Genomic DNA, 26,504 nt, shown 5'->3' with positions numbered 1-26,504 from the left:
TCTATCTATCTATCTATCTATCTATCTATCTATCTATCTATCTATCTATCTATCAAACTATCACATAGCTATCTATCATTCACCTATCAACCATCTATTTATAGTAATATATAATTATCTATCACGTATCATTTAGCTATCATCTATCAATTTACTTATCAGTCAATCATCTTGCTATTACTTACCTTCTACTAACTGCTATTTATTCTATTACTTTAGCTTACTGCACACTTAATAAATATACTCATTCAAAACTGAAAATAGAGCTGAGGTGGCCTGAATAAGCATGTCCCCCAGTGACTCATGTGTGTGAGTGCTCGATCCATAGGAAGTGTCACTATTAGGAGATGTGGCCTTGTTGGAGTGTGTGTGGCCTTGTGGGAGGAAGTATGTCACTAGGGGTGGGTTTTGAGGTCTCCTATGCTTAAATTCCATCCAGTGTGGAACTCAGCCTCCTGCTGCTGCCTGCGGATCAGTATGTGGAACTCTCCTCCTCCAGCATCATGTCTGCCTGCACTCTGCCATGCTTCCTGTGGTGATGACAATGAACTGTCTCTGAAACTGTAAGCCAGCCCCAATTAAATGTTTTCTTTCTTTCTTTCTTTTATAAGAGTTGCTGCGGTCATGATGTCTTTTCACAGCAATGAGACCCTAAATTAGACAGCAACAAACACATGCCATTCTCTAGGCTGAACGCTATAGTATTGTTATCCTGCTTCCAGGCTTTGAAGATTATATGCCTTTCTTTCCAAATAGGCAAGGTTCTGCTTTCCTCGTGCATCTTCGGAGAAGACCTGAATTTAAAACAGAGACCACTGCAATGCAGTGATGGATGTCTTAAAGCTCTCAAAGTCCTGCTAATGCTTTGCCTCCGTTCCTAAGTAGTGTCCACCACAGCTCCCAAGACATGAGTGGTGTACTTCAAGGCTTTGAGCAACCATTTAGCTATATCTATATGCCTGCAGCAACATTCTTCCCACGGTTTGACCATTCTACACTACTCCTGCCGAATGTCCTGTACAGGTACAGTAGAACCCCCATACTTCACAAGTCTAGGCACCTGGCAGAAAACTGCGAAAACCACAGCAGAAAGTAATGTACTAAAGTCACCAAAACTGTAATATCTTCTAGAAAAGATAGTTTTTTCAAACACAGCATTATAGGCTATACAGTGTGTTAGGGAATATCCTATTCACATGCCAAGACACTTTCATGGCACTCAATATATGTAGAAGGTCCTGTTTTAAGAGCTTTGCAAATTTTAAATTACTCAATACGTAAAACAACTCCATTGTGTCAGTCCCACAGTCTAGAATGTCAACCAAGGGAACCAAAAAAACAAACAGGCCATCGTAATCCTAGCAGTACATGGGTCTACAAAGTATGCAATTTTGTATATTTATCTGTGTGTGTGTGCATGTGTGGGTACAGGGTCCTATGCAAATATTTGCACGTGGAGTCCTGAGGTCAGCCTCGGTGTTGCACCTCAGACAACGTTCACCTTATTTCATCATATCAGAACTCTTCCTGGCTAGACCTCAACAATTAAGCTAGGCTGGCTAGTCAGTGAACCCTGGGGTGGAGACCTATGTTTGTTACCCCAGCTTGTGGATTACATGCATGCTCTATCAACACCAGCTACTTTTTTTTTTTAAACATGAGTTATGGGATCATTTTCAGGCTCTCAAGTGTAGACAGCAAGCACTCTCCTGATTGAGTTATCTCCACAGATCAGACGGGTGCACGTTCGCATGCTTGTCCCATGTAAAAATCAAGGTATAGAGAAGCTAACTACAGGCTACAGTGGTCTCTTACAGATGCTCCGCAACAGAATCCCATTCTCCTGGAAGTTTTAAATTTATCTTTTTTTTTTTTTAAAAAAGGAAAGATTACCTAATAAATGCAAAAGTCTTTAAATCATCGGTTTTGTAATAAAAAATGCACAAAAGGTGACCCCAGCTGAACAAAAGGCAAGAACTTTCAGACTTGTCTTCCTAGCCCCTGGCAAGTATGGGCTTTAATTATACCTGGTTACCAGGGAGCCAAATCATAAGGACACTATCAGAGTGTGCTTGACTGGGATTGGTTGGGCTGGCAGAAAGACTATTTTGGCCTTTGCTTGCTGCCTCTGTGTTTCCTGGGCCATATAACGGCCAACACAAAGCCTGGAGCCTCCAGAAGGTGTGTAGAGTGCTTGGCATCATGAGCAACAAAATTGCCACTTTTCCTGACTCCCTTGAGCAGTTGGTGATCTTGGCATCACTCTAAGTGCACTGGCCTGTGATGAGATCAGGCGCTCGAAACTGAAAGATCAGAAAAACCTGCAGTTTCCCAAGAGGGGAATGATCCAATGTCAGGATTTCAGGTGAACAGGCTGCGTGTATACCATCAGGATGAACAAGATAATTCCTGCCAGCTGACACTGCCTCAGACTCCAAGAAGAGGGATGGTTCTAATGAGCATGAAAAGATGACTCGTCAACCTGTCCCACCACCGGGTGGGGTGACATAGTATCAAAAAAGAAGACTGCTTCAGCCAGAGGAAGAGTCATGCATTTCTGAGTTCTTGCATGGAGAGCTATATATGTGGTCCCTGCTGTGACGGAGCTGGCTGACCGTCTAAAAAGTGTAATCAGTTCTGTGGCAGAGCCGGTGGACACAGTCAGGAGCTGGATCCCATTTCTCCATACCATCACCACCACTCCTTCCACAGAGAAGGCTCGAGATTGCCCTAGGTAGAGCTTTTGGGAGCAAGACTACCTATCATTTCTTCCAGAAAAATTCTACCCAGGAGCCCAGCAACTCTAACACAGAGAAATGTAGCCACTAGGTCCAGAGCTGATGTGGAGACCAAGTGTCACTCTCAGAAGCCCCGATTTAGCCCAGTTTGTTAGCATTACAATAGGGGAGATGAAGGCCACAGAGAAATAATAGATCTTGGGTCAGAGGCTGGAAAAGAGCAGAGACTCAAGTATTTCTTCCCTAGCACTAGGAAACACAGTGCTTTCAGGACCTACAACTCACTTTTCTTTTTCAGCTTGACTACTAGAGCCTCTAGCCTGGGCTTTGGAACAAAATGCTACCTAAAGGCTGTGAAACTTTAGGCAAAGCTTTAGCCTCTCTGGGCTATTTCCTTAAGCTGTAAAATGGTGATTATGAAATTTATACCCTTCAGCTGCTATGATGATTAAGAAGGCACGTTTTATAAGGGGCTTTCCCCAGTGCCTTCATTTCAAGGCAGCCCATGGCTGAGGGTAAGCACAGTAGATTCCCAGGCTGGCCTTTGCTGTGGTTTTAAGCCAGGTTAGCAAGCATTCTCTGTAAAGCATCAGATAGTGAATATTTTAGGTTTTGCCAGCCGAGAGATAAAAATCAAAGATATTATGTTCAAACTTATGTAACAGAATCACTTCTATGATTTATTAAGGACATTCTAAATTTAATAATAATTGCATACACCCTTCAAAATATGTCTGCATTAATGAGAAGAATGCAACTCATATTGGGGAAATAACATTTTGCCTAATTAGGGATGCAGTGTAAAAGCTCAGGGGCTGCGTCAAAATTGGCAGTGGAAAGGATTGGGCTTCCTGTCCAAAATTTGCCTGCCTCTTTTTTTTTTTTTTGGAGGGGGGGTGTCAAACACCTGCCTTTATTTTAACAAAAGTCCGGGAAGGGGTCCAACAGAGTATGACACAAACGTCACTCTGATAAGCCACAGCCAGACTTGCAGGAGGGTCATGGAAAACATGCTATGTGTCTTTAGGTGGCATCATCATTTTGTTAACAACACATAATAGAATTAACTTTCTGTCTGTTGTTGTCGTTGTTTTTGAGACATGGCTTTGGTATGTAATGCGGGATAGTCTGGAACTTAGAGTCTTCTGTCCCGGTGTCCTGAATTGGAGATGACTAGCATGGCAGAGCTTCTTGTACTGTCCATGGTCTGCCTCAGCACAGGTGCTGAGCCAACAGAAAAGAAGCGTGAGATTGCTGACGACAGGCATGGGGAAGACGAAAGAGCATGTTTCCCAGCTCAGAATGGAACTCTTCATGAGGAGGATCTTAGGAACACATGTACTAGGAGGTACAGCCCCTTCCTGCAGCCAAGCCACCCAGGCTAGAAGCACAACTCAGCTTCTCTGGCAAGCTACCGACCTTCTCTGCGACCGCTGTGTTTCTTAGACAGGATAGAAAGAGGACCCTGATCTCGCAGTCTGAGCAGTAATAACCAGTTAGCACTAGTTAAGAGGTCAGGAGAGCACTCGGCGTTGAGAGTGCCTAAAGTGCTGCGCAATGAAACCTGTCTGTGGTGATTTTTATAGGGACTGTGTGACTCCACACCCACCTCAGAACTGCATCCCTTCCTCCACTTCTAGCCCAATTGTTAACTTCAATCTGAAGCATTTTTATTACAGCCACTTACCAGTAGAGAAAAACATATGAAACACTATACTTGTCCCACCATTCATTCCGTTATACCATAATAAGCAGGTACTATGCAGTACTAGATGAAAGAACTGAGAAGGAATGAGCCCTCCCATTCCACTTTCAAGGATCCCGGGTGCTGTATGCAGACAATATTATATTTTAATAATTAATTGTTCATCAAAGAAAAAGATGAGGAACAGGGATGCTAAATTCAAAGTTATTCAAATTGCACAAATGAATAATGCATGACTCTTATATTAAATACACACTGTATTAAATAGTCTACATTTCACCCAACTCTGTCTTTCATTTTTTAAGCATTTTGAACGACAATATGAATAATCAGTTTGGGGAGGTTTGTTTGGAAAAAGGAATACCTTATTTGAATGCAAATGAAGTATATTTGAAGATGATTAAATTTTTCTTATCAATTAGGAAATTTTGTATGAGGGCCTTAAAGTCATGGTCAGTCATTAAGCTCAACCCAGCCCAGTTATCCTCGCAGCTTCTTCTCAACACTAAATTATATCTGGCTCATTCTGTTCAATTTCTTCTTTCTGATAGCAGTGCCAAGAGGCAATTTTTAATTAAAGAAAATTTGAAAGATTCAAACATGCATAATTGGATTAAAAATGTGATCATTAAAACATTAGATGATAATCATCTGATTGATTGCATTTTTCAGAGTGTTAATAACTTAATATTTGCAATGCTTTGGTTACATAGGGACAAAGATGGCTCTTTATAAAATATGCTGAATAGTCAATGTATAGAGGAGGCCAGTGAAGCCATTAAGAACTGAGGGATTTACCAAGCATGGTGGCATACATTGCTAGAGAAGACTGGGAACCTCAAAAGAAGCAGGAAGGGGGCAACATCACTCCTTCTGTCTTCCTCACAGGGGCACTCTAGAGAAAACCCTAGAAACCTCAACTATGGCATAAAGAGCAGGTGTGGTTGTTGCAGCTGAGGGAGATTGGCTTGCAGGGTGGAGAACCTACCTGAAAAACCCAGCTCACCAAATACAAATACACAGAGAGGCCCAGGATAATGACATTGTCACACAACTCTAATGCAAAGCCACCCAGTCTCCTTGACCATGTTAACGACTCTAGTTGTCATTTTTATCTAAAGTTGATGTTCAAATAAAACATATTAACATCAACCGTTTCAAAGAGAAATTACATGATGATCACATTTAGAGAAATGGATGTGGCACTTCAATTACAGGAGTTATGTAATGACCATCCCATAACATAGAAAGTGGCTCATCTTTCTACCTGTAAGGCCCTGGAGACCATAACTGACATGGCGATAGATTCTAGTAGCCCCTTCTGACCAAGTCAGTGAGGCAATTCACAAAAAAAAAAAAGACAAAAAAGAAAAAGCATCTCATACTGGACAGTGACATATGCCTTCAACCCCAGCACTCCAGAGGCAGAGTGGGCAGATCTCTGTGAGTTTAAGGCCAGCTGAGATTCCAAAGTGAGACCTGTCACAGAAAAACGGGAAAAGAATGAGAGATAGAATGAAAGAAAGAGAAGAAAAGCACCATGGAATCCAGTACACCTGGGCTCAACTCAGTGCTCCCCTATAGGAGCCAGGACAGCTCAGCTAATCCCCATGAGGCCTCAGCTTTCCTATCTGCAGCAGCATTGTCATCTCCTTGGGCAATTGCGGGGATAAAACAATGCCAGAAAGCACTAAGGCAGAGTTCAGCACATGGACCGGTCAAACAGCTAAGACATACCCGCTACATCCTTTCTCCACTGGTTCCTCACCTTCATCCATGTAGTACTGGCTACAGCAAGCCACCTCTATCACCCATGTCGTCACTGTTTCCTTTCTACCTTGTTTTTTAAAGCTCAGACTATCCTTATCCTTGTGCTTCTCCTGCCTACCGAGTGCTGGGATCCCAGGCATCCCCACCCTGTCTGGCTTCGCTTCGTTTAGGTTTCATAGGCCCTAGCAAGGTCAAGCATCATACAGTCAACAGCCAGGGAGAGGTAGATTCAGGACACTCAATAGTCCCCCATGTGCAAATCAACAAGGGGGATGGTACAGGCGGGATCCCATCTCATGCTGAGTGCTCCCCATGTGCAGGCACACTGTGTGCTATAAGACAATGCTTCAAGAGAAACCAAAGACCTCATCATGCCATGGAGAAAACTGAGCCACTGAGAGTAACTGACTTGTTTGCCCATCTGGCCAAAGGGAGAAATAATGATCACAGCCAAGTCCTGTGCTCTTGGCCCTGAGGTGACAGTACTTCTACTATCTTAAGGTGACATGTGGACAGCAGGAAAATGGTATAAAAGTCACCTAACGGAGACCAGTGGGACACTGGAGGTTTTTCTTTTCTTTTTTTTTTTTTCAGTTCTTTTATAGATACAGACTCCAGAAATTTATTTGTATTATTTTAGAAACTAGCATGAAAAAATTAAGACTTTTGGTGACATCTTTTTTAATTTTAATTTTTATATTAATTACAGTTTATTCACTTTGTATCCCAGATGTAGCCACTTCCCTCATTCCCTCCCAATTCTACCCTCCCTCATCTCCTCCAGTTCCCCTCTCTAAGTCCACTGATAGGGGAGGTCCTCCTCCCCTTCCATGTGTCCCTAGCTTATCAGGTGTCATCAGGACTGGCTGCATTGTCTTCCCTTGTGACCTGACAAGGCTGCTCCCACCTCAGGGAGAGGTGATCAAAGAGCCAGCCACTGAGTTCATGTCAGAGACAGTCCCTGTTCCCCTTACCAGGATATATCCACTTCCAGACTGAGCTGCCATGGGCTACATCTTTACAGGGGTTCTAGGTTATCTCCATGAATGGTCCTTGGTTAGAGTATCCTGATGAGACCTGACCGACCAGGATCAGAAGGAAGAAAAAGAAACCCTCCCCTACCAGTGGACTTGGGGAGGGGAGTGTGTGGAGAAGGGGGAGGAAGGGAGGGGTTGGGAGGGGAGGAGGGAGGGAACTAGAGGGGGGAGACAAAGTAAATAAAGTATAATTTAAAAAATAAAATAAAATAAATTAATTAATTAAAAAAAAACAAATTCTGATGTGCTATAATAAACCATATGCTACAATACCACAATAAAGGCCATGTTCATTTGAAGAAGGAAACAGGAAACAGGACAGGAGCCTAGCACAGAGGGCCTCTGAAAGACTCTACCCAGCAGTGTATCAAAGCAGATACTGAGACTCATAGCCAAACTTTGGGCAGAGTGCAGGGAATCTTATAAAAGAAGGGGGAGATAGAAAGACCTGGAGGGGACGGGAGCTCCACAATGACAGCAACAGAACCAAGAAATCTAGGCCCAGGGGTCTTTTCTGAGACTGATACTCTAACCATGAACCATTCATGGAGGTTTTTCTTAAACCCTTTGTTTTTCATATTTCACTGAAACAAGGTTCAGCATGTTTCCATAAACTCCCCTCATCCTGTTCAACTGATGAAACAATGACAAAGAAGGGAGGTTGAATGAGAACTTCTGAGGCCTTTTTATGTCTTAACACTATTGTTAACAATGCTATTTAGTGATAAAATAGCCAAAACACAGCATCCTACTTCCTGGTTTAGCTAAGAAAAGAAAAGGAAACAGCTCACACCTATGGTGGAGGTTTTGATAAACCCAAATCCAGGAAACTGGGAACAGCTTAAGCCTGCCTGTTTCTAGGAGATTTTGAGATCAAAAGCATTCAGATAAGCATCAGTCCTTCCTGGATCCATAAAAAGACAGGAGCCAATTAGCCAGGCACTGGCTGCTGCACATTTATAGCACACTTCAGGAAAGTTCCATGTAATTAAGTGCTGGAAACATAAACTTCAAACGGGAAATTTGGTCGCGCGTTACGATGCTCAAAATCACCAGTGAGCTGTAAATGTTCAGAATTATCAGCGAGCTGCAGATAGCACAGCACTGGCTTCTTCTTTCGAAAGAGGGAAAATAATTTGAGCAATTGCTTCAAGGTAAACATTCCAATGGAACCCTCATTAATTCACTGGAAACACATTTGGAGTTCGTGAGGATTGGGACAACAACAAAACCAAAGCTTACTCTGTTATCCAGTGAGTAATGACCTAACTAAGTACTTATATTATCTGATCACACACACACACACACACACACACACACACACACTGGATAGGGGCCGTACTGCGAATAAAGCAAACCGAACACCAGCTACCTCTGAGATGAGGCTGGCAAACCTGCCCTGAGAAGGGCCAGAAAGCAAATATTCAAGGTTTTGTAAGGCTGTTACACACTGTTGGTGACAACCACTGTCGGTGCACAACAAAAGAAGCCATAGATAATATAAAAAACAAATGAGTATGGCTGAGTGATAAAACTTTATTTATATTGACAGGCAGTGGGCCAAGATTGGTATGACCTAATAAAACTTTGAATAAGCAAGCAGGAGGCTTGGTTTGGTCTACAGATTATAGTTACTTGAGCACTAATCTGGGGCTCTTGGCACACAGCAGGCATCATTGGCATGTCTTCCCAGCCTATACACATCTACCCGAGGTAAACCATTATCCCTTTTTTTTTTTCAAATGGAAATATCAATGAGAGACACAGCCATTTTCACAGGATCACACAGCTTCCAAGCTGGAAAGCCAGAATTCAAATCCAGGACAGCCTGAACTGACAAGTCCTTCTATAATATTCTTTATGTTTGTTGGGATCCTAGAATCAAGTTTCTAGTGGAAAAATAAGAAAACACACTTATATGTTTGAACATATGAAGCAATTTTTGCAGGCAAGTAGAATGTCTCTTGTAGCACCAGGAATCATTGAACATAGAAAGGAAATTTTTGCATAAGCATAAAATTGTTTTACATGCAAGGCTTATCTTATTCCTGTGACCTCAGTGTCTTGACTAGAGTTTTCTAGGCACTCTGTGGGCATAAGGAAGAATGGACTCATCAAAGACACTGGTACATAACAGGCAAGATGCCTCAAACCAAGCACTCTGTGATGTCTGGCTGGTGTGTAATGACATGGGTGACTATTTCTGTCCTGATTAGCCCCCCTCCATTATTCCTTTCTAGAATTTGTGCTATACTTCCTGAATTTATGCAGATATTTCCAGAAAGTTTAGCTATTTGGATCCTGGCTCCTTCAATAGAACCTGTTTGGTGGGAGTCTGTCAAGACTGAAACCTGCAGAGGCAGGCACAGAGTGGCCACAGCCTTGGAGAAGCATGACCTCGTAGTTGGATCACTTCTCAAGGTGTGACCCTGGACCAACTTCCCAGCAACGCCTGCTTCACTGTCTGTGCGTCAAATGGACCAGGTAGCTAACTGTCAGAGGGTCTGAAGATCCCATGGTGCCAGTTGGGCTAGTCCAACCTTTCCCAGGTGTAGACGGAGTCTGCAGCAACACAGAAGCGAGCTCTTTGGTTTTAGACTGTCGCCTGCCCCCTTTCTTGTTTATTTTCCTTTTCTTAAACCCCAACAGCAGGGCAGATCTTGGCATCTAAAGTTAGCTCTTTAATGATCTGATCCTGAGGCAGGCACAGTTCTTTCACTGGTCTATAACCAATTAGCATACAGGAGAAACATGCTGTCAAGGGTAGTTATATCAAAAAGGTTTTAGAAAAGCGTTGTCACTCCCCTCTTGGCGTGCTGGGAGGTCTCTGGTACAGGAGTCTGAATCTCCTGCTTTTGAATTCTAATCGTCATCAGCTTTGACTGCAGAATGTAACATAACTGTGTGCAAAGCCAAAACGCCAATCACCCTGAAAAGAGTCCTGGTGTGTGGCCTCCACTTGGCCGAGGCCACTATCACTGTCCCTTCCATCCCAAGAAGTGACCGTGACTTTTACTTTGCAATAATCATGATGATTTCCTTTCAGTCTCACTGTCAGAGGCTGGGAAAACCTTGTTCCAATCCCCTTCAACTTTCTGGTTCTCAAATACAGCATGTGGCTCGGTGGCCCACTGCTTTGCACTGCATGATTGCACTAAGCTGTCTTCACCTAGCCTGTTAATGGATGACCTCTGAGGCTCCTCTGCATTGGGATAACTGGAAGAAGCCATGCCACAAACATCCCTGTACTCAGCTCTTGCCAGGCACATGTCTGAGTTTTTCTTTGCTGGACAGTTCTCCATGGTTTTCCAGAGTGGCTGTGCTAACTCACCACCTCACAACACATATAAAAGCCCTTGGTATTTGTGTCATAGACAGTATTCAATAGTTCTGGCAATTTTAATGTTAGACTATCTATGCATGCTGATATGATTTTGTTGTTGTTTTTTAAAGCTTCATAGATGGGATATATTGGAGAAATTACTGTATGAAACACATGGGCTGTTCTTTAATTTACAAAGAATCCAATGTACAATCAACAGGGACACCAGGGTGAAACTGTATTCTAACTATGTCATCACACTCTTTGAGTGTGTCCAGCCACAGGGGTGAATATGGCCCAACACAAAATCATAAAGTTAATCCAAAAATCATGTGGGTTTTTGGTAATTTGCTTTTGTAAACTCAATCATGTGATTCTCAGGCATGAACTTCGTGTGAGACACAATCATGTCTCATTTTCAAGGCGTTGAACATGCGCATAGGCATAGTTAACATGTTTCTGTACCCAGGGCTCCCCCCTCCACCTGAGCCTCACCTTTACCTCGCTCTGCCATTCTGACTTGTATCATGGACTAATCTGGCTTGTTCTTGAGCTTAGCATCAACAGGACCATGCATGTGTGTTCTTTTGTGTAGGCTGGTAGGTTGCCATTTTTAAACAGCTATAGTCTGATATACCGTGTCTAGTACATGTGCTTCCCACTTGGAATTTCTAGTCTGTAGCTATTAGAAACAAAACTCTGGTTCACCAGTCTTTTGTGTGGCTGTTTCTCTTATGTACACACTTAAGCATGAGGTTGCTCAGAAGAGAGTGAGAAACTTTTGCAATGTGGCTTCCAGAAGGGGCTCTTCCAACCAGTTCATCATGCCCAGCCATGAGATCATAATCTTGTGAAACGGAGCCTATCTGTTGTCTCAGAAGGAGTCAGAGGCCCTCCAAGTCTAGGCATGTCCAGAATCCATTCTTTATTGAAGAAACATCAGTTGAGTCAGGTGTGGTGTGGAAAAAAAAAAAAAAAAGGAATATGCTGGCACCTGCTCCTACCACCATGTGGCAAAACTTGGCCAGAGGCAGTTAGCTTACACAATTTTACTTGCTCACTTCACTTTCTGTTAGGGGCTTAGAATGACTCCAGCCATGGCAGGACTTTGTACACAGATTGGGTACGAGGTCCCAGAGCAAGGGGAAAGGGGGGAGAAGCCAATGCAGATGTGCGAGAGAATCTGCAGGTGTTACAGGGCATGTTCCTCTGAAGTACAACCTTCCCCATGAGAGAGACAGGAGGCTCAGGCACCTCTGGGTGTAAACCGGAGGTAAACAGAGGTCACAAGTCTAGGAGAACAGAAACTCGATGGATTCTTCAGGGCAACTGCTGTAAGTATGAAGGGATACTAGTTGTTTAGGCTAGAGAGCCTGACACTCTGAACCCAGAAAGGCAGATGTGTCTGGGCCCTGGGGCCCTGTCACCCCGAACCCAGAAAGGAGGACGTGTCTGGGCCCAGGAGCTGCCTACAGGGAGCATAGAGTGAGCTCCAGGTCCCAGCTCTCAGGAGTCAACAGCCATTCTGGAACTGGCTTTCTAAGAATACAGCTGTGTTGATCAGAACTTTATTGATAACTTTTGTTATCCCTGCTCCTTGTAAGCAAGCCCTCCCTTATACTCCTGTTGGTAACCCCAATACAAACTCACTGGCCCACCAAATTGAACACTGGCACAACTGTCTTGTCGTGGGCTCCCCCTCTCAGGTGGCTGAATGTGAGTCCTGCTCATCTCCCAAGAAAGTCTGTCACGCTGCTGTTCTGCAGGTCAGCTGAAGCTCTCCTGTGAGACAACGCTGCGTCTTGTCCTTCTGACTTCCACTGACAAGAAAAGCGTGCCAAAGGCTCATTTGGGGAGCATTATTAGAAACGTGCTCTCCTTTCTCACATAGCTTTCTGGGAAAGAGCCAGGGAGGGAGCATCAGAGAGATGTCAGATATAGCAGCCAGCCAGAAACGACCAGTGCAAAGTTTTGATGTGTAGGGCAGAAGCTGTTTCTAATGGTCCCCACCTCCATTTCTGGGGTAAAAAAAAAAACAAAAACAAAAACAAAACAAAACAACAACAACAAAAAAAACTTGCCTAACATTATGGAAGAACAAAGTGATGGCATGACTGGGGGACTTCAGAAAAGTGAGAGAAACAGGCTCAACAACCAAGTAATTGGCATCAGCAGGTTTCCTTCAAGAAACAAAAGCAGCTGGGACACAGCCTTGGGACACAGCATTGGGAAGGCAGAGGCATGCAGATCTCTGTGACTTTGAGGCCAGCTTGGTCTACATAGAGGATGCCTGGTCAGGAAGAGCTACACCGTGAGACTCTGTTAAAGAAAGAGAGAGACAGAGACACAGAGAGAGATGGGGACGGGGGTAATGGGAGAGAGGAAATGGTTAGTGTTTGCATGAATTTTGACAGTGTGTAAAATACTGTCAAAGAAGGTGGTGGCATTTGTTTGGGTATATACTTTAAGGGTAAATAAAACATGTAGAAAAATACATATTTTAGCATGAAACTAAATGCACATTTCTAATTATTGAGCAGTTAGGTGTAGCGATGCCAGCATTTTTATCTGGCTGCATATGCACCCTGTATTTTGACATCAGAAAGGTACAAATAAGAAACAGCACTTTATGTGGCTTATGAGCTTCTAGAGTTTGTCTCTGTAGCAATGGAGAAAAATGCCACTGTGCTCAGTCCCCAAGGCACCACACTGTCTCTGCATCAGACTCTTCCATCTAAGCTCACTGTGGTGAGTCTGAGCTTGTGTGCAGCCTGGAGCATCTCTTGCTCAGTACTCTTCAGGCCTTAGTCTTGACACCTCCACACTCCCAAGTCTGAGCTAAACTGGCTACTTGTCAAGCACTGCCTGTGAGTACAGTCTCCACGGGATGGCTACACACGCGCTACACCCAGCTCAGAGGTCTCCATCACTGCAGGAAGAACGGAGGACGCTACTCATAAGATCCACCGAACATTTTAGAAAAACGATGACCAAGCAGACCAGCCAGAGGGGGAGGGGGACAGATCAAGTGGGTGAACGGAAGCTGAGGAGCTCTACCCTATCTGTGAGAATGGCCTTTGGGACACCCCTTCCAGAGACAAGCTGGGGTAAAGTCACGCCTCCCAGATTCTTTCTGTGACTTCAGGGAGTTCTCTCACAAATGTGAACTAGCCAACGAGCACACTCTGCAAGGAATCATGTAAGGCCCTGACCATCCTATGCAGGGCTCCATGAAGGGCTGGTGTGGCTCTGAGCTTCTCTGATGTCCTGACCAAGACTTTTGGAAACTCTGGCAGCTTCATGCTTTTCTCCCTGCTCTCTGAATGAATGCTCTCCTTAAGTACGCCTCCCTCACCTCCTTATTCTTCCCAGGCCAACCGTCCCTGTGAGAAGCCTCTCTTTCATCTTTGCATCTGATTCACAGATCATAACAGTGACCAAGTGACAGGTATTAAGTGTAGCCAAGACCAGATAACTCATTGCACCTGGGCTGAAGGACCATCGAAGATTCTTCTTGCTAACAACAAAGAAGTCAGTTAATAGGAAGTTAACATTCTAAGACACGACACCCAGAGGTCAAGAAGTAAAAGCTGCTTCAGAAATCCACATTGATTCTTTTGCACTTCACACATTTGCAACATCATTCCCTAGCCAGAGAATCTGTGAAAAGCGTAATTATTTATGCTCCTTCAAATCAGCAGATCACAGAAATCCCTCATAGGACCTTCAATCAAAAGTACATCTAGCTTCAACAAAAGGACTTTTCAACTCTTCAAGATGTCCATTGCCTTCTGGGAAAATGGCATACTCTCCTAACTAACCCCCTCTGCCACCACCCTGCATGTTCACTTTCTCCTCTCAATCAGAAACAAGCCTCAGTGGTTTTAAGTTCCCACACTTGCCTTTGTTTTCTATTTTTATACGCTGACATTTTCACTTGTGTGTGTATACTTCCACCTGACTTGGACATTTAGCTGTGATTTATTGAGCAGCTCCTGTCGCCAGGTACAGTGTGTCATCTTTCTGCTGTTACTGAGGCTCTCACTTGGGGAGGTATTGCATGAGTAGATAAACAAAAAAGATGTTCCAGATATATTTGAGAAAGAACCCTAGATGATGCCACAGCAAGTGAAAGGAGCAGGTGGGAGGAATCATTGGACAGGCAAGATTGGAACTGAGGCTGGAGGGCAAACAATGGAGATGCCCTTGGTGAACACAAAAGATGGGGAGAGAAGGTTTTAACAGGGCAACAGTAAAGACTTCAGGAGGAGCCCCCACGAGAGCTGGCTGGGGCTATCTCCACCTGTGGCCAAAGCCCGGGCTGCCTGCGATCAGGTATGCATCTTGTTTTTGCTGAAGAGATGCATGAGCTTCTCTTGCAGGCAAACCCTGTCCGCACCTCCAGGTTCCTGGCCTGACAGAAAAGTTAGACAGAGTGCTCCCGTATGGTAAGGCTAGCACTGCTTTCTGAACAACTCATGCCCCAAAAGATGGCGTCACGTGGGGTTTGGAGAAGGCAATCAGGCCACAAGGAAAGAGCCCTCAGAGATGAGATAAATGACTGTGGAGATCTGAGGAGACAGCTCAGTGGTAGGGGATTTCTAACAGCAAGGCCCCGGGTTTGATTCCCGGATAAAGGGGGGGTGGCGGCTGCTTTTATTCACATGGATTTGGAAGGGAATGGAAGTGCAAAAGCTCCCGGGGACTCTCCCTCATTCTTTGTACGTGTATGTGTCTTTACTATTATGTGTGAGGTGAGGTGAGGTGGACAAGCACGAGAATGTACATACAGTGCGCATGTGGGGGGTCAGAAGGCGGCACTGGGTGTCTCCTTGATCTTTCTCCACCTCAGTTTAGAGATTTTGGTGAGGTGAGTGTCTCTTGCCTCTGCCCACCCTCCAAGCACTGTGGCCGTGACACACACTGCCAAGCTTGCCTTTTTCTGTGGGTACAGTAGACCGGGGCGCGGGTCCTCACGCTGGGAAGGCAGGGGGCACTTTATTGACTGAGCCATCTCCCCAGCTCTCTATTTTTCTGTTTCCACTTGGTTTATTCTTGTTACCTGCTGCATGACTGCACTGAACAATTAATGCTCAATCCAACTTAATCGAACTCTGATAACGAGTTTAGTTTCCCTGGAAGAGGTATTTGTTAAGCTCTCCAGAGCTGGCTCATGTCAGAAGACAATCCTCACAAAAAGGTGTGAAGGCGTTTTATCACAGTTGTGGGAACAGGGGGAGATTTATTATGGTTACTACTGCTATTTTTGTCAATGTCTTTGGAATTCTAATTAGATTATTAAAACTTTACAAATCATTACGTGAGATCCAGACTCAACACCTTCCTGCAACAAGGGTGCTTCTGAGATTGAAAGCGTCCTGGTGCTACTGGTAATGATGCCTCGCTGATAATAAAGTTGCAGGGAAATTCCACCAATAAAACCAGTTGGAAGAGACAGAACCCATTCATCTTACTTTCTCTCCCAGGTTTATGCCTGAGGATATGACGTCTGCTGTGTAGAACACCAGCCTCGCCCTTTCCATTTTAGCAGCCGCACGGCGCTGGCTCGCAGACTGTGAAGTTTAACAGCTTGTCCGGGCTACCTCTATTTCCCCCCTTAAATCTGAGAGGCAAATCAAAAATATTTACAAGTGACATGACACTTGAAAAAGAAATAATTTCAGGAGAGAAATGAGACAAATGGCAGATTCAGCATCTAAGAGTCGTATATCTTAGAGCATTTTGATTTACAGCACACGCGTTCACAGTAATACCTGAGGGGAAACAAATGGCTCACTGCTAACCCAGGCCCATTTGCAGGTTATAAATGCAGGTGCTCTTTACCCATCAGATAATGGTGCTAAAGCCCTTCAACAGCAGAGGGCAAGGAGTGGTATCACCACCTATGCTCTGCAAGATAACCCGATTCCTTCGGGTGAAGATCTGAGCCCTTCGCTTCCCAGCCAAAGGAAGAAGATGGAGCGTACTCACCGTGATGTACGACACCCTTCAAGCCGTGGATAATAGGATCCAGCGCAGAATTGTCCCTCGGACTGACCTGCATGGGAAGGAAACACGGCTGGTTAAATCTATCCTGGCATCACCTCTAACAGCCTCAGTTTAATCTTCTAAAGAGAAGGGGGAAATGCATGCAGCTATCAAGCTGGTTGGGTCTCACGTATAGCACGGTGCTCAGCAGATGCCAGAGATTTATGACACGATAAAATCAAGTGAGGAAGTCTAAATCACAACAAAGAAACTTCTCTGAATACATTATAACAGGAGAGAAATACCACCTCAATAGAGAAATCTTAAAAAGCTACAGCTCCGCTTTATTAAAAGCAGATCCTGATCAGCTCAAAAGTCATTGAAAGTCATCAGAGAACGATCTATCATTGACTGAGTATTTCGACACCTTCTGGTGATTGTGCTTTTCCTTTCTTCTTAGAAAATGTACCAGTTCCTGGCCAGCTCATTCTCCTCTGTGAAGACCCCGGTTCCCTAGGAAAACTTCCAGTCTCTACGCACATTTGTATGAAGCCCTCAAAGCAGGAGGGCAGGGAAAGGGCAGCTTAAGGAGAGCCTGTCTCTACCTGCACCTTCCTTCTGGGCTTGACGTTTTCCCAAACCGCACCTCAGTGTCCACGGGCCCACTGGTTCATTCCTTCATATTTAGATACTACTTGGCATACTATTGCCTTTTCTAGATTAAAATTTTCCCAGCATGCTACAGTTATAATTTCAGGTACTATCTCTCATATGTACAGTGAGATATTTACAAATGAAGTGTAACAGTGTATGAGCCGTACTTTACAACAATCCTGGAGTGGGGAGCAGCTGGAGAGTGGGGAGAAAGAACACTGATTTTCACTCATTTAGGGCCTTGATGATAGGTATAGGGCAGGTCATGATATATCCTTTCTACTTATACATATGTCCTTTTCCTCCCCTAAAAATAAAGAGCTTTTCAAAATCCATTATCTGTGGTTAGCAAAGATTCTGCATTTTTTCCCCTTCAGGGACTGCATTTCCTATTAATCCGCTTCTAACATAATGAAGTTGAGATATTGATGAACCTTTCAATGTGCAGCAAGACCCAATTTGCTGCTTTAAGCTAACTCAGAGAAATCCAGAGCCATCCCTATGTTGAATTTCTAGGAACTACAAAGGATACTTCCTGCTCTGGCAGATGCCCCTACCCCTGCTGAACTACCATTCCTGACTTACTCTCTTGGAGAATAATCCACATTTCACACAATTCCTTCCTTTTACTATGCCAGCATCTCCAGGACACAGCAGTGGCTCTAAACTGGGACACCTCTGCTCTCCTAAGGGAATATGTGATTATACCCAAGACATGTCTGGTTGTCACAAGTACAGTAGGTGGAGGTGGGGTGAGAGATTCCATAGAGCCCCTGACATCTAGTGGGGAGAGAACATGACTGCTGCTAAATGCCCCATGGCACTCATACTGTACCCAGAACAAAGAATGACCTGATGTGAGAGGTCAGCGGAGGAGTGCCTGAGGTAAAAGTATATAATAGCCCCAGAACACGGGGGCTATTATACAGCCTTATGTTTACAGACTACACACATAACATAATACAGAAGTTGGTGCTGACTGTAAACACTACAGATGAAAGAGGAAGAAAGAAAGAAAGAAAGAAAGAAAGAAGGAAGGAAGGAAGGAAGGAAGGAAGGAAGGAAGGAAGGAAGGAAAGAAAGAAAGAAAGAAGGAAGGAAAGAAGGAAGGGAGAGAGGGAGCTGAATTGGGACCCAGAATAGCTAAAATTCTGGAAGTTGGTGTAACTTCGCCTCCTAGTTGTCTGACAGGGAGCCCAGACCAGGGCTATACAGTAATTAAAGTGTAAAAGGTTCTTTAAAAGTCAACACATGGCAAATATTCATAAGATATACCAAATCAAAAGTATATTTGAAGAAAAACTGTATTTCCATCATATCAAGTAAATGATCAAAAATTTAAAACATAGCAAAAGAAAAAAAAATTACAATGCAAGACTATGTGGTCACATTTCAAAGGCCCAGAATAAAATCCATGCCATGGGGCTGTAAGGAGAAGGATGATTTGGATGAGTGTCTTCTACCCATGTGCTTAAGGCTTTGTCTTAAGGGGGTATTATAGGGAGCTGGGAAACCTTAGGAGTTACAGACTAGTTGGGAGGTTCTTAATCACTGGGGGACTAAGGTATGGACTATGAGACCGTAGGCCCACCCTCCTTCTCTTCAGCTTGCTGAGTGATGAGGTGGAATGTGTAATGCCTACCTCAGGTCCAAAGTAGGGTGGGCATTCAATCATAGACTAGAAAACACAAAAATGGATGTCAAAATAAATGTTTTCTAAATCAATTACCTCATGCATTTTATTATGCAGCAAGAGGCTGACACTGAGGTGGGTTCTTAGATTCAGGGTAGTAGGAATGTTCATGCCCCTGAAGCCTGTAAAGAGATGGTGAATTGGCCACCAACTCCTGCCCTCCTTGCCACACTCACCTCCAGAGCTGGAGTTCCCTATTCCTCATCAGGAGTGTGTATCAATTTTCCCTACTTTTGAAATGAAATGTCTACCTTATTATTTCTGACGAGAAGAATCTGGTGACTGTGGCAACGATGCTCATAAAGCACCGGAACCATAAGGCCACCCCGAGAAGAACCCAAACTGGCCTGTCCCAGGCTCTAAGGGGCCAGGGAGTGAACATGGGCAACCCCTGCTGATGTCCTGGACTGCCAACCACAGAAAGGTGAGCAAGTTCACTTGAAGCCACGTGGCCTCTGCTGAGCACCTGAACCTGTGGAGCACCACTGAGCTCATCCTGCCAGAGCTGACCAGCCATACTCAGAATCCAGGAATAAAAGATGTGACTGTTGCGTCAATCAACTAGGGTCTTTTTTCTTTCAACAGAGGAAACTGTACGTACTGGAGCTTCTGTGAGTGTGTGTGGAGGCTGGGGTTGGAGGTAGAGCTATGTCATCAACAATTTCCTCACTAACACATGTTGCGAATACTGCATCCTAAAGGTTTCTGTAGGAGATTTCTTAGCAGACCAATTCAAGATGACTCAACCCTTCAAAATAATGCTAGTTCTCTGCTGCCTATGGCGGAGGCTCCCTGCTTACATTTCATTTACCTGTAGCCAGCTATGATCTGAACAGACCAAATGGAAAACCGCTAGAATTGGGGAAGCGGGGGAGACAGTGCATGTCTGTGCCCCCGGCAGTGAGAAATGGAGCGAAGAGGGTCAGGAGTTCAAGATTACCCTTAGCTACATGAGGAGTTCAAAGGAAGCCTGGGCTATGTGAGATTCTGTCTCAAAAAGCAAGTAAGCAAGAAAGAAGAGGAGGTAAAGGAGGAGGAGGAGGAGGAGGAGGAGGAGGAGGAAGACAGGATCCTTAAAAGATGAAGAAATAATCCCTACATTTTAAAATTGAATATTACTCTGAGTCCGGATGAAATCTTCTGATGTCTAGAAGAGAAGAGCCCACTGCCCTGTGTGTCCACCTTGAATCAGCTTCCTTCCTGTTGGTCCTTTGGTCTTAATCATCTCAGTTTTCAGATCAGATGTCCCTATAGTACTTATGTTCAAGTAGCCACTATTTTACTAATGAATGGCCCCAAATGCTAGCAATTTCATTGCAGTACACTGTTAGTTTTTTGTTTTGTTTTAAGACAAGGTAGGTCTCATGTGGCCCATGCTGGCCTTTAACTTGCTAAGTGACTAAGGATGGCTTTGAAGTCCTGATCCTCTTGCCTCCGCTTCCCAAGTGCTGAGAAGACAGGTGTGAACCTCCATACCTACCTTCCAATTAGTTATTATTGTTAATTTCTTACTGTGTATGCGAATTAAGTAAATAAATTATCAATTGAAATTTACTGTAGGTATGTATAGATAGAAAACTTGTAATTTATAATACAATAATTATATTATTATATCATCTTAAAATATCATATTAAAATAATAATGTAACTTATCTTGGGTCCAGCATCACCCTTGGATTTCAGCAATTGCTATAGGTCTTGGAATCCACCCTTGGCAGATAAGGGGGATTACTGTACCGTGAAGCTCCATCCAGTATGAACAGGCATGTTTTACAGTCAGGGGGCCCTTCAATGCATTTAGTCTTGTCTGATGGTATGAAGGCTCAAAAGAGGTGTTCCTAATCCTCCATGACTGACACCCACTGATAACATACAAGTGGAAAATAACCAGGCAAACTAATCCAAGCTCAATTTCTGCTCACTTGTGATTGCAGCATCTCTAAGTTCAACACTCGGACCTGGGTTCCTCTTAGCTCAAAGGCCTGACCCCAGATTCAAAGCAACCCCACAATTCAAAGTCTCTATCCAGTCCCTTGAGCTGCCAGTGAGAAGACAGGCAAGGAGAAAAGGAAGAAAATGGAGCTGTTGGCTAGTCAAAGAAACTTCCTAACAATACCGGGCTCATTCTCCAGTCCATGGGCGGAGAATCAAGACCGAATGCTAATAAGAGGATTTGTTCCAGGAAGGCAAAGCCCTCATTGAAATAATCCCTTCCACCGACTGTTTCAATCAATTTGCCACTTAAACAAAATTGTGGATATCAGCTAAGCAATGTGGGCAGGTTTTCAATGTGACGGCAGTGAACGAGGCTGCTTCAGCAACCTGTGTTTACATTCTGGTTTCCGTTCCAGCTAGAAGAGGCCAAAATGGTGAGAAAATTAAACTCTGAATCAGGCACGAATCCTCACGGCTTCAGGGTTCAGAGAGTGGGGACACCTTCTCAGAAGCTTCTCTGGACACTAACAGAGAAAAGGACAGATGCTGGGGGTCAGCACAGACAGTGTCCGCCTGGGTGGGTCCTACTGAATAGCAAGTCACTCTAAACCCTCACATTTCAATGAACGCCCAACAGCAGCCCTCCTACCCCAAGCATCTCCGTGTGCTTGGCTGCACGTAATACCTCTTTGAGTTCAAATTTCAAAAGATCCATGTTTTCCTTGACATCCACTCAATTTTGTAATGCGCCACTTATTTTAGAGCCACGTGATGAGGTTTCCTGGCTCTTCAAACTTGCTTCCTTCCACTTTCAGATCAAAGAAGTTGCATGGTAATACAGAGAAGCCAGCACTCTCACAAACGAGCTTTCAAAGGATGGGGGCATGCCCCCTTCCCCCCGCACTGTGTGCTTGAATTGAAAAACTTAGCTCCTGTCACTTCCAATTTTGAGCAGCTTTGTAGCATTAGCCATCTTCAAAAGGATGGCTCATAAAGGTGACAGAGGGCTCTGAGGCAACACCTTCCAGTTGTCTCTAGATGTATCTCCAATACATGGAGGGAGGCGTTGCCAACATAGGAAACTCATATGGAGTTGGGGACTAGAATCCAACTTTAGGCACAAGCTATTTAAACCACCAAATTTCAAGTGATCCCTCACCACAGAGGTTGGTACCACTATCGAGTTAGTAGGCAGGTTCTCAGTTGCCTCTATATCTATCTATACTTATCCACTACAGGATGGGCTATGCTTATTCCCAACTTGCAGCAAAATAAAACAGACAGAACAGGCCCAGCAGATCATGTGTACACATTCATATAGGCTCCCTTCACGTTTTCCCAAATCCTGTGCCATTTGGCCCTTGTCTCAGATTCTAGTAATTTTCAGTCGATCAAGTCCTGGCCATCTGGTAGACAGGATGGCCAAGACAACTTCCTTGCCCCAATTCCAATACTGCCAGCTGCTGCGTTACTACCACAAACCTCACATCCAGTCAATAACCAGCCTCTCGGGGGAGAAAAAAGAATTATGCTTGCAGAGGGTAGAACTATACTATGAACCAGGGCTGCAGGGGGAAAGTGTCAAACAGCAGAGAGTTTGCACGGCCTTCCTGAACTGCAGAAATGATCCATCAAGCCCTGAGGGCTAGCAGATAACTGTGCATTCAGAGACTAACGTACCTGATCAGGAAGAGGGCAAAGGCTTCCCATGAGGTCCAATTTCACATCAGTCTCCTCTCCTTCCATTTCTCTCACCTAAAAGCTGCACAGCAAGGAGACTACTTTCTTTTATTCTGACTGTAACAGCGTGGCTACCTTTCATTGCACTTTGGTATTTTTTGCTGTTCAGAGCTTCCTGGCACAAATCATTCTCATCCTGGCCTCTTCCTCACTACTTTAATTCAGGGAGCCCTTGCCTGCAGCTAAAAGAGTGACTACTTTCTGCTATTAACATCAAACTCTTTGTATGTGTGTTGGGCAGAAGCCAGAAGATACTGGGTATCATGTCCTATCATTCTTCCCTTTGTTCCCTTGAGATATACAGTGACACTAAACTTGGAGCTAGGATTAGGATGATGTACTGATTAGGTGTATGTGTGTGTGTGGGGGGGTGTTTCTGTTTGGTTAGTTGGTCTGGTTTTATCAACCAAATACTAGTCAGTTGAAAGCCTGACATTTTTTATCAACTGAAAAAAATATCTCTATCAGATTGGCCTGCAGGCAAGTCTGTGTGTATTTTCTTGATTACAGATTGATATGGGAAGGTCCAGCCCTTATGGTGGTTCTATCCCTGGAGAGCTAGTCTTGGACTATATAGGAAAGCAAGCTAATTAAGTCAAGTACCAGCATTCCTCCATGGCTTCAGCTGCTGTTCCTGCCTCACTTTCCTTGGTGAAGGATTGTGATTAACCTTGTAGGCCAAGTGAACCCTTTCCTCCATCTTTGTTTTGGCCATGGTCTTCAACACAGCACAACAAAAGAAATGTAACTAAGACAGATGTTAGTCAGCAAATCCCAGCAACCCTGTCCCCTCTAGCCTCCAGTGCTGGGGTTATAGGTGTGTATAGCCATGCCTAGATTTTGTTGTTTTTTTTTTTGCAAGACAGGGGTTTTCTGTATAGCTTTGGCTGTCTGTCCTGGACTTGCTTTTAGACCAGGCTGGCTTGAACTCACAGCAATTTGCCTCTGCCACCCTGAGTGATGGGGTTAGAGGTGTGCATCACCTCAACTGCTCCTGCCTACATTTTTATGTAGATGCTGGCGATTTGAACTCAAGTTCTGCTTATGTAACAAGCCATCTTACCCACTGGGCCATCTTCTGAGACCCCAGTGTTAAAAACTCTTGCCAGTAATTTAAACAATATGTCTATGTTCAAGAGGGTGATTCTTCCTCTAAATCAGCCCCTGCTAAGATATTCCAACCACCCTTTCTTTCCTTGGTCTTTTATTCAGGACTCAGAGATGTTATGTTTCTTGGCCACAGCCTAAAGTCTCAGTTTGGGATGCTCAAGCGTCTTTCTTCCCTTTTGACATCTCAACACCATCTCCTCCGCAAGCTGTCACTTCTGTAACAGGATTATGAAATGTGGGACCAGAAGTGATGAAGCATTTAGCACTCCGCATCACAAGGAAATCAATCAGGAAAACAGGAACAGGATTCAGAAGGAGGCAAGGCACAATGAGGGAAGTTTTAGGAACAGAGTTGAGCAATGTGTAGGGCTTTTTCTGAAATGTGACTTAAGAGTAGATTCCTGCTCAGAAGGGTGGCTTTGGACAGAACTATAAAATCCCAAGATCAATGGCTCAGAACACTTGTAGGCATATGGACTTGAGTTTATGTCCAAGAACCCAGCCAGGCATGGGTATGTGGGCTTCTAACCTTAGCACTTGGGTGAGGAGGGGCAGGAGAATCAGTGGACTTGCTGGCTAGCAGCCTGCCTTCATGTTCGGTGAGAGACCCTGCTTTGAGGGAATAATAGAATAATAGACCCAGACATGTAAACCTTCATACAAGTACAGATGCAACGAACCCAGAACATGTCTGCATACAACACACACTCCAGTATTAGAGCTTCAGTCTAACCTAACAGTGTCAGCACAGCTTCAGGGTACAGGGAGCCCTTGCCAAGGGGATGATCTGGCCCTTGGTTATCATCTCACTGCCAGCATGTGAAAGACAGATTTCTAAGACCAGTTGCCATGGGCAGAAAAAAAAAAAAAAAAAAAAAACCAACTTCCTAATGCTCCAGTGAAGGGTCAATGCAAAAAAGCAATACAGTCATAAGTGCTGATAGGATTCGAACTCCTCTCTTTTTAACAGAGCACAGGCCCTGTCCTGGCCCAATTACTGATAACTAAGATTCTTGGTGACTACTAGTTAATTCATGAGTTAGTCATCTTCAGAGAAAGCCACAGGTCTGTTCAATATCAAATTGTGCCAAGACAGGCTTGATTACTGTCCATAAATGCAGTGTCCTATGTATCACAGTGTTTGAGTGTGGTGGTCACGTCCCTTTCTGTGGCTTTCAGTTCACCTCACATTCAATGCAAAGCCATAGAAGAGGAAGACGGTGTGAGCAGAGTAGGCATTTGGCAGATGGCACCAGCACAAGACCACATGGGCATCTGTGGCTTTAAATGTGTATTCCAGTAGCTGAAGACACAGCTTCCGAACCACCTGTCCCATCTAGTCTTCTGCAGGGAGAGCAGGCACTTGGACTAGAAAGCAGAGATGAAATTCCAGACCCATAAAGCCCAACCTACAGTCTTCGGCTACAATGTTCGCTGTCTCAATCATACCGTCATGACCTTTGAATTAAAAAAGAGAGAAAATGTATGTGATCTGGGGAAGCCTGGGGCAAAAGAGGTATGTATTGCACACTCAGTGGCTGGCCTGGAAGTTTCTCTGTGCTCTGTGCAGCAGTGCTGAACAGCTCCTACTCTCCCTCAGTGGTTCTCCCACCTTGTACCGCAAAGCCCCAACAACAGCAGAAGCTTAGGGGAGAAAGCAGGGCCAGCTGTTTCCCTGCATAGCAAGAGACTTCAACCAAAGCACATTAGATGTGAATTCTCACCCTCGCTTTTTCATTCCCTCCAAGCAAAAAGCTGCTCCAGGCACTCCATTTACAAAAGACACAGGATCCAGAAAGGGCTGTGTAGGGACTGCTGCAAATCCCCACCATGTATGAGCAAGAAAAATACAAGACATAGCTCATACTGGATCAAAGGGTTGCCACACTGATCCTGGTGGAAGGAGGAAATCCTTTTCGAGGAGCAGAGAATGCCACTGCTCGAGTTAGAAAGGCAGGAGGAATAGGAAAACAGTTGAGAGATGGCGTGTGTGAAATATTGAAGTGCGGCCTGGGGGGGCTTACGGGGACCAGCACTTGCCCGTATGTAGAACTCTTTGAGTTTGATGCCTTCAGCACTGTGTGGGAAAAAAGACAAAAGTAAATAAAATAGTACAATGACATGACTTGGGACTGTGAAGCTTGGCCCGCAGGCTGCACACAACCAGAATAGCTATGGATGTGGTCTGAAATACAATTGCAGACAACACATTATTGGCTTTTTGTTGACATTTTTAAAATGTTGTGGTGTGTATTTGGGGTATGCCTGTTCTATAACGGTGTATGTGCTGTTGTCTGCACCTGTTTGAGTGTGTATGAGGTAAAGGTGTGTATGTGTAGGCCACTGGTGACTTCCTCTATCCTCCATCGTTCTCCACCTTATTCCACTCATGGTCTCTGGCTGAACCTGGATCTTACCATTTTTCAAGGCCAGTGTTCAGGAAGCCTCAGAGATCTTCCTGTTTCCATTCTCCACAGTACATAGGTTAAAGGCAAACACAGCTATGGTTGGCTTTTTGTGAGGCTTCCGGGCATCTGAACTCTGGTCCTCCAAGCCCTCTTATCCACTGGGCCATCTCTCTAAGCTTGTCATTGTCTTTTTTTTTAAACCCCATGTAAATTCTCAAGTATGAACCTTGCAGATGACAGTGTTGTCAATGTCAAAAGGTTAGTTGTATGAAGAGGTAAATGACAGGTAAATGAACAGAGCTCTTGATCTACTTACACGTATCTCACTCTCACTCATTCAATGAATATACTCAACAGCCATGGCAGGCTGGGCTGGGATGACTCTGGAAAGACCTTCAGTAACC

At 44.3% G+C, this 26,504-nt stretch overlaps 1 protein-coding gene across 2 annotated transcripts in view; it reads right to left on the bottom strand.

The window, feature by feature from the left end:
• Ptprg (protein tyrosine phosphatase receptor type G) overlaps positions 1 to 26,504 on the bottom strand; it is a 683,725-nt gene that overhangs the window by 131,965 nt on the left and 525,256 nt on the right. For both annotated transcript variants that reach the window (XM_055599059.1, XM_055599058.1), the window contains exon 6: positions 16,564 to 16,630. In XM_055599059.1, the coding sequence (XP_055455034.1) occupies positions 16,564 to 16,630 (67 nt within the window). The remainder of the gene's footprint in view (positions 1 to 16,563; positions 16,631 to 26,504) is intronic.

This window comes from Psammomys obesus, unplaced genomic scaffold (genome assembly GCF_907164565.1).
Source record: "Psammomys obesus unplaced genomic scaffold, mPsaObe1.curated_primary_1811, whole genome shotgun sequence".
NCBI lineage: Eukaryota > Metazoa > Chordata > Mammalia > Rodentia > Muridae > Psammomys > Psammomys obesus.
This window is presented reverse-complemented; position numbering and strand designations above follow the sequence as displayed.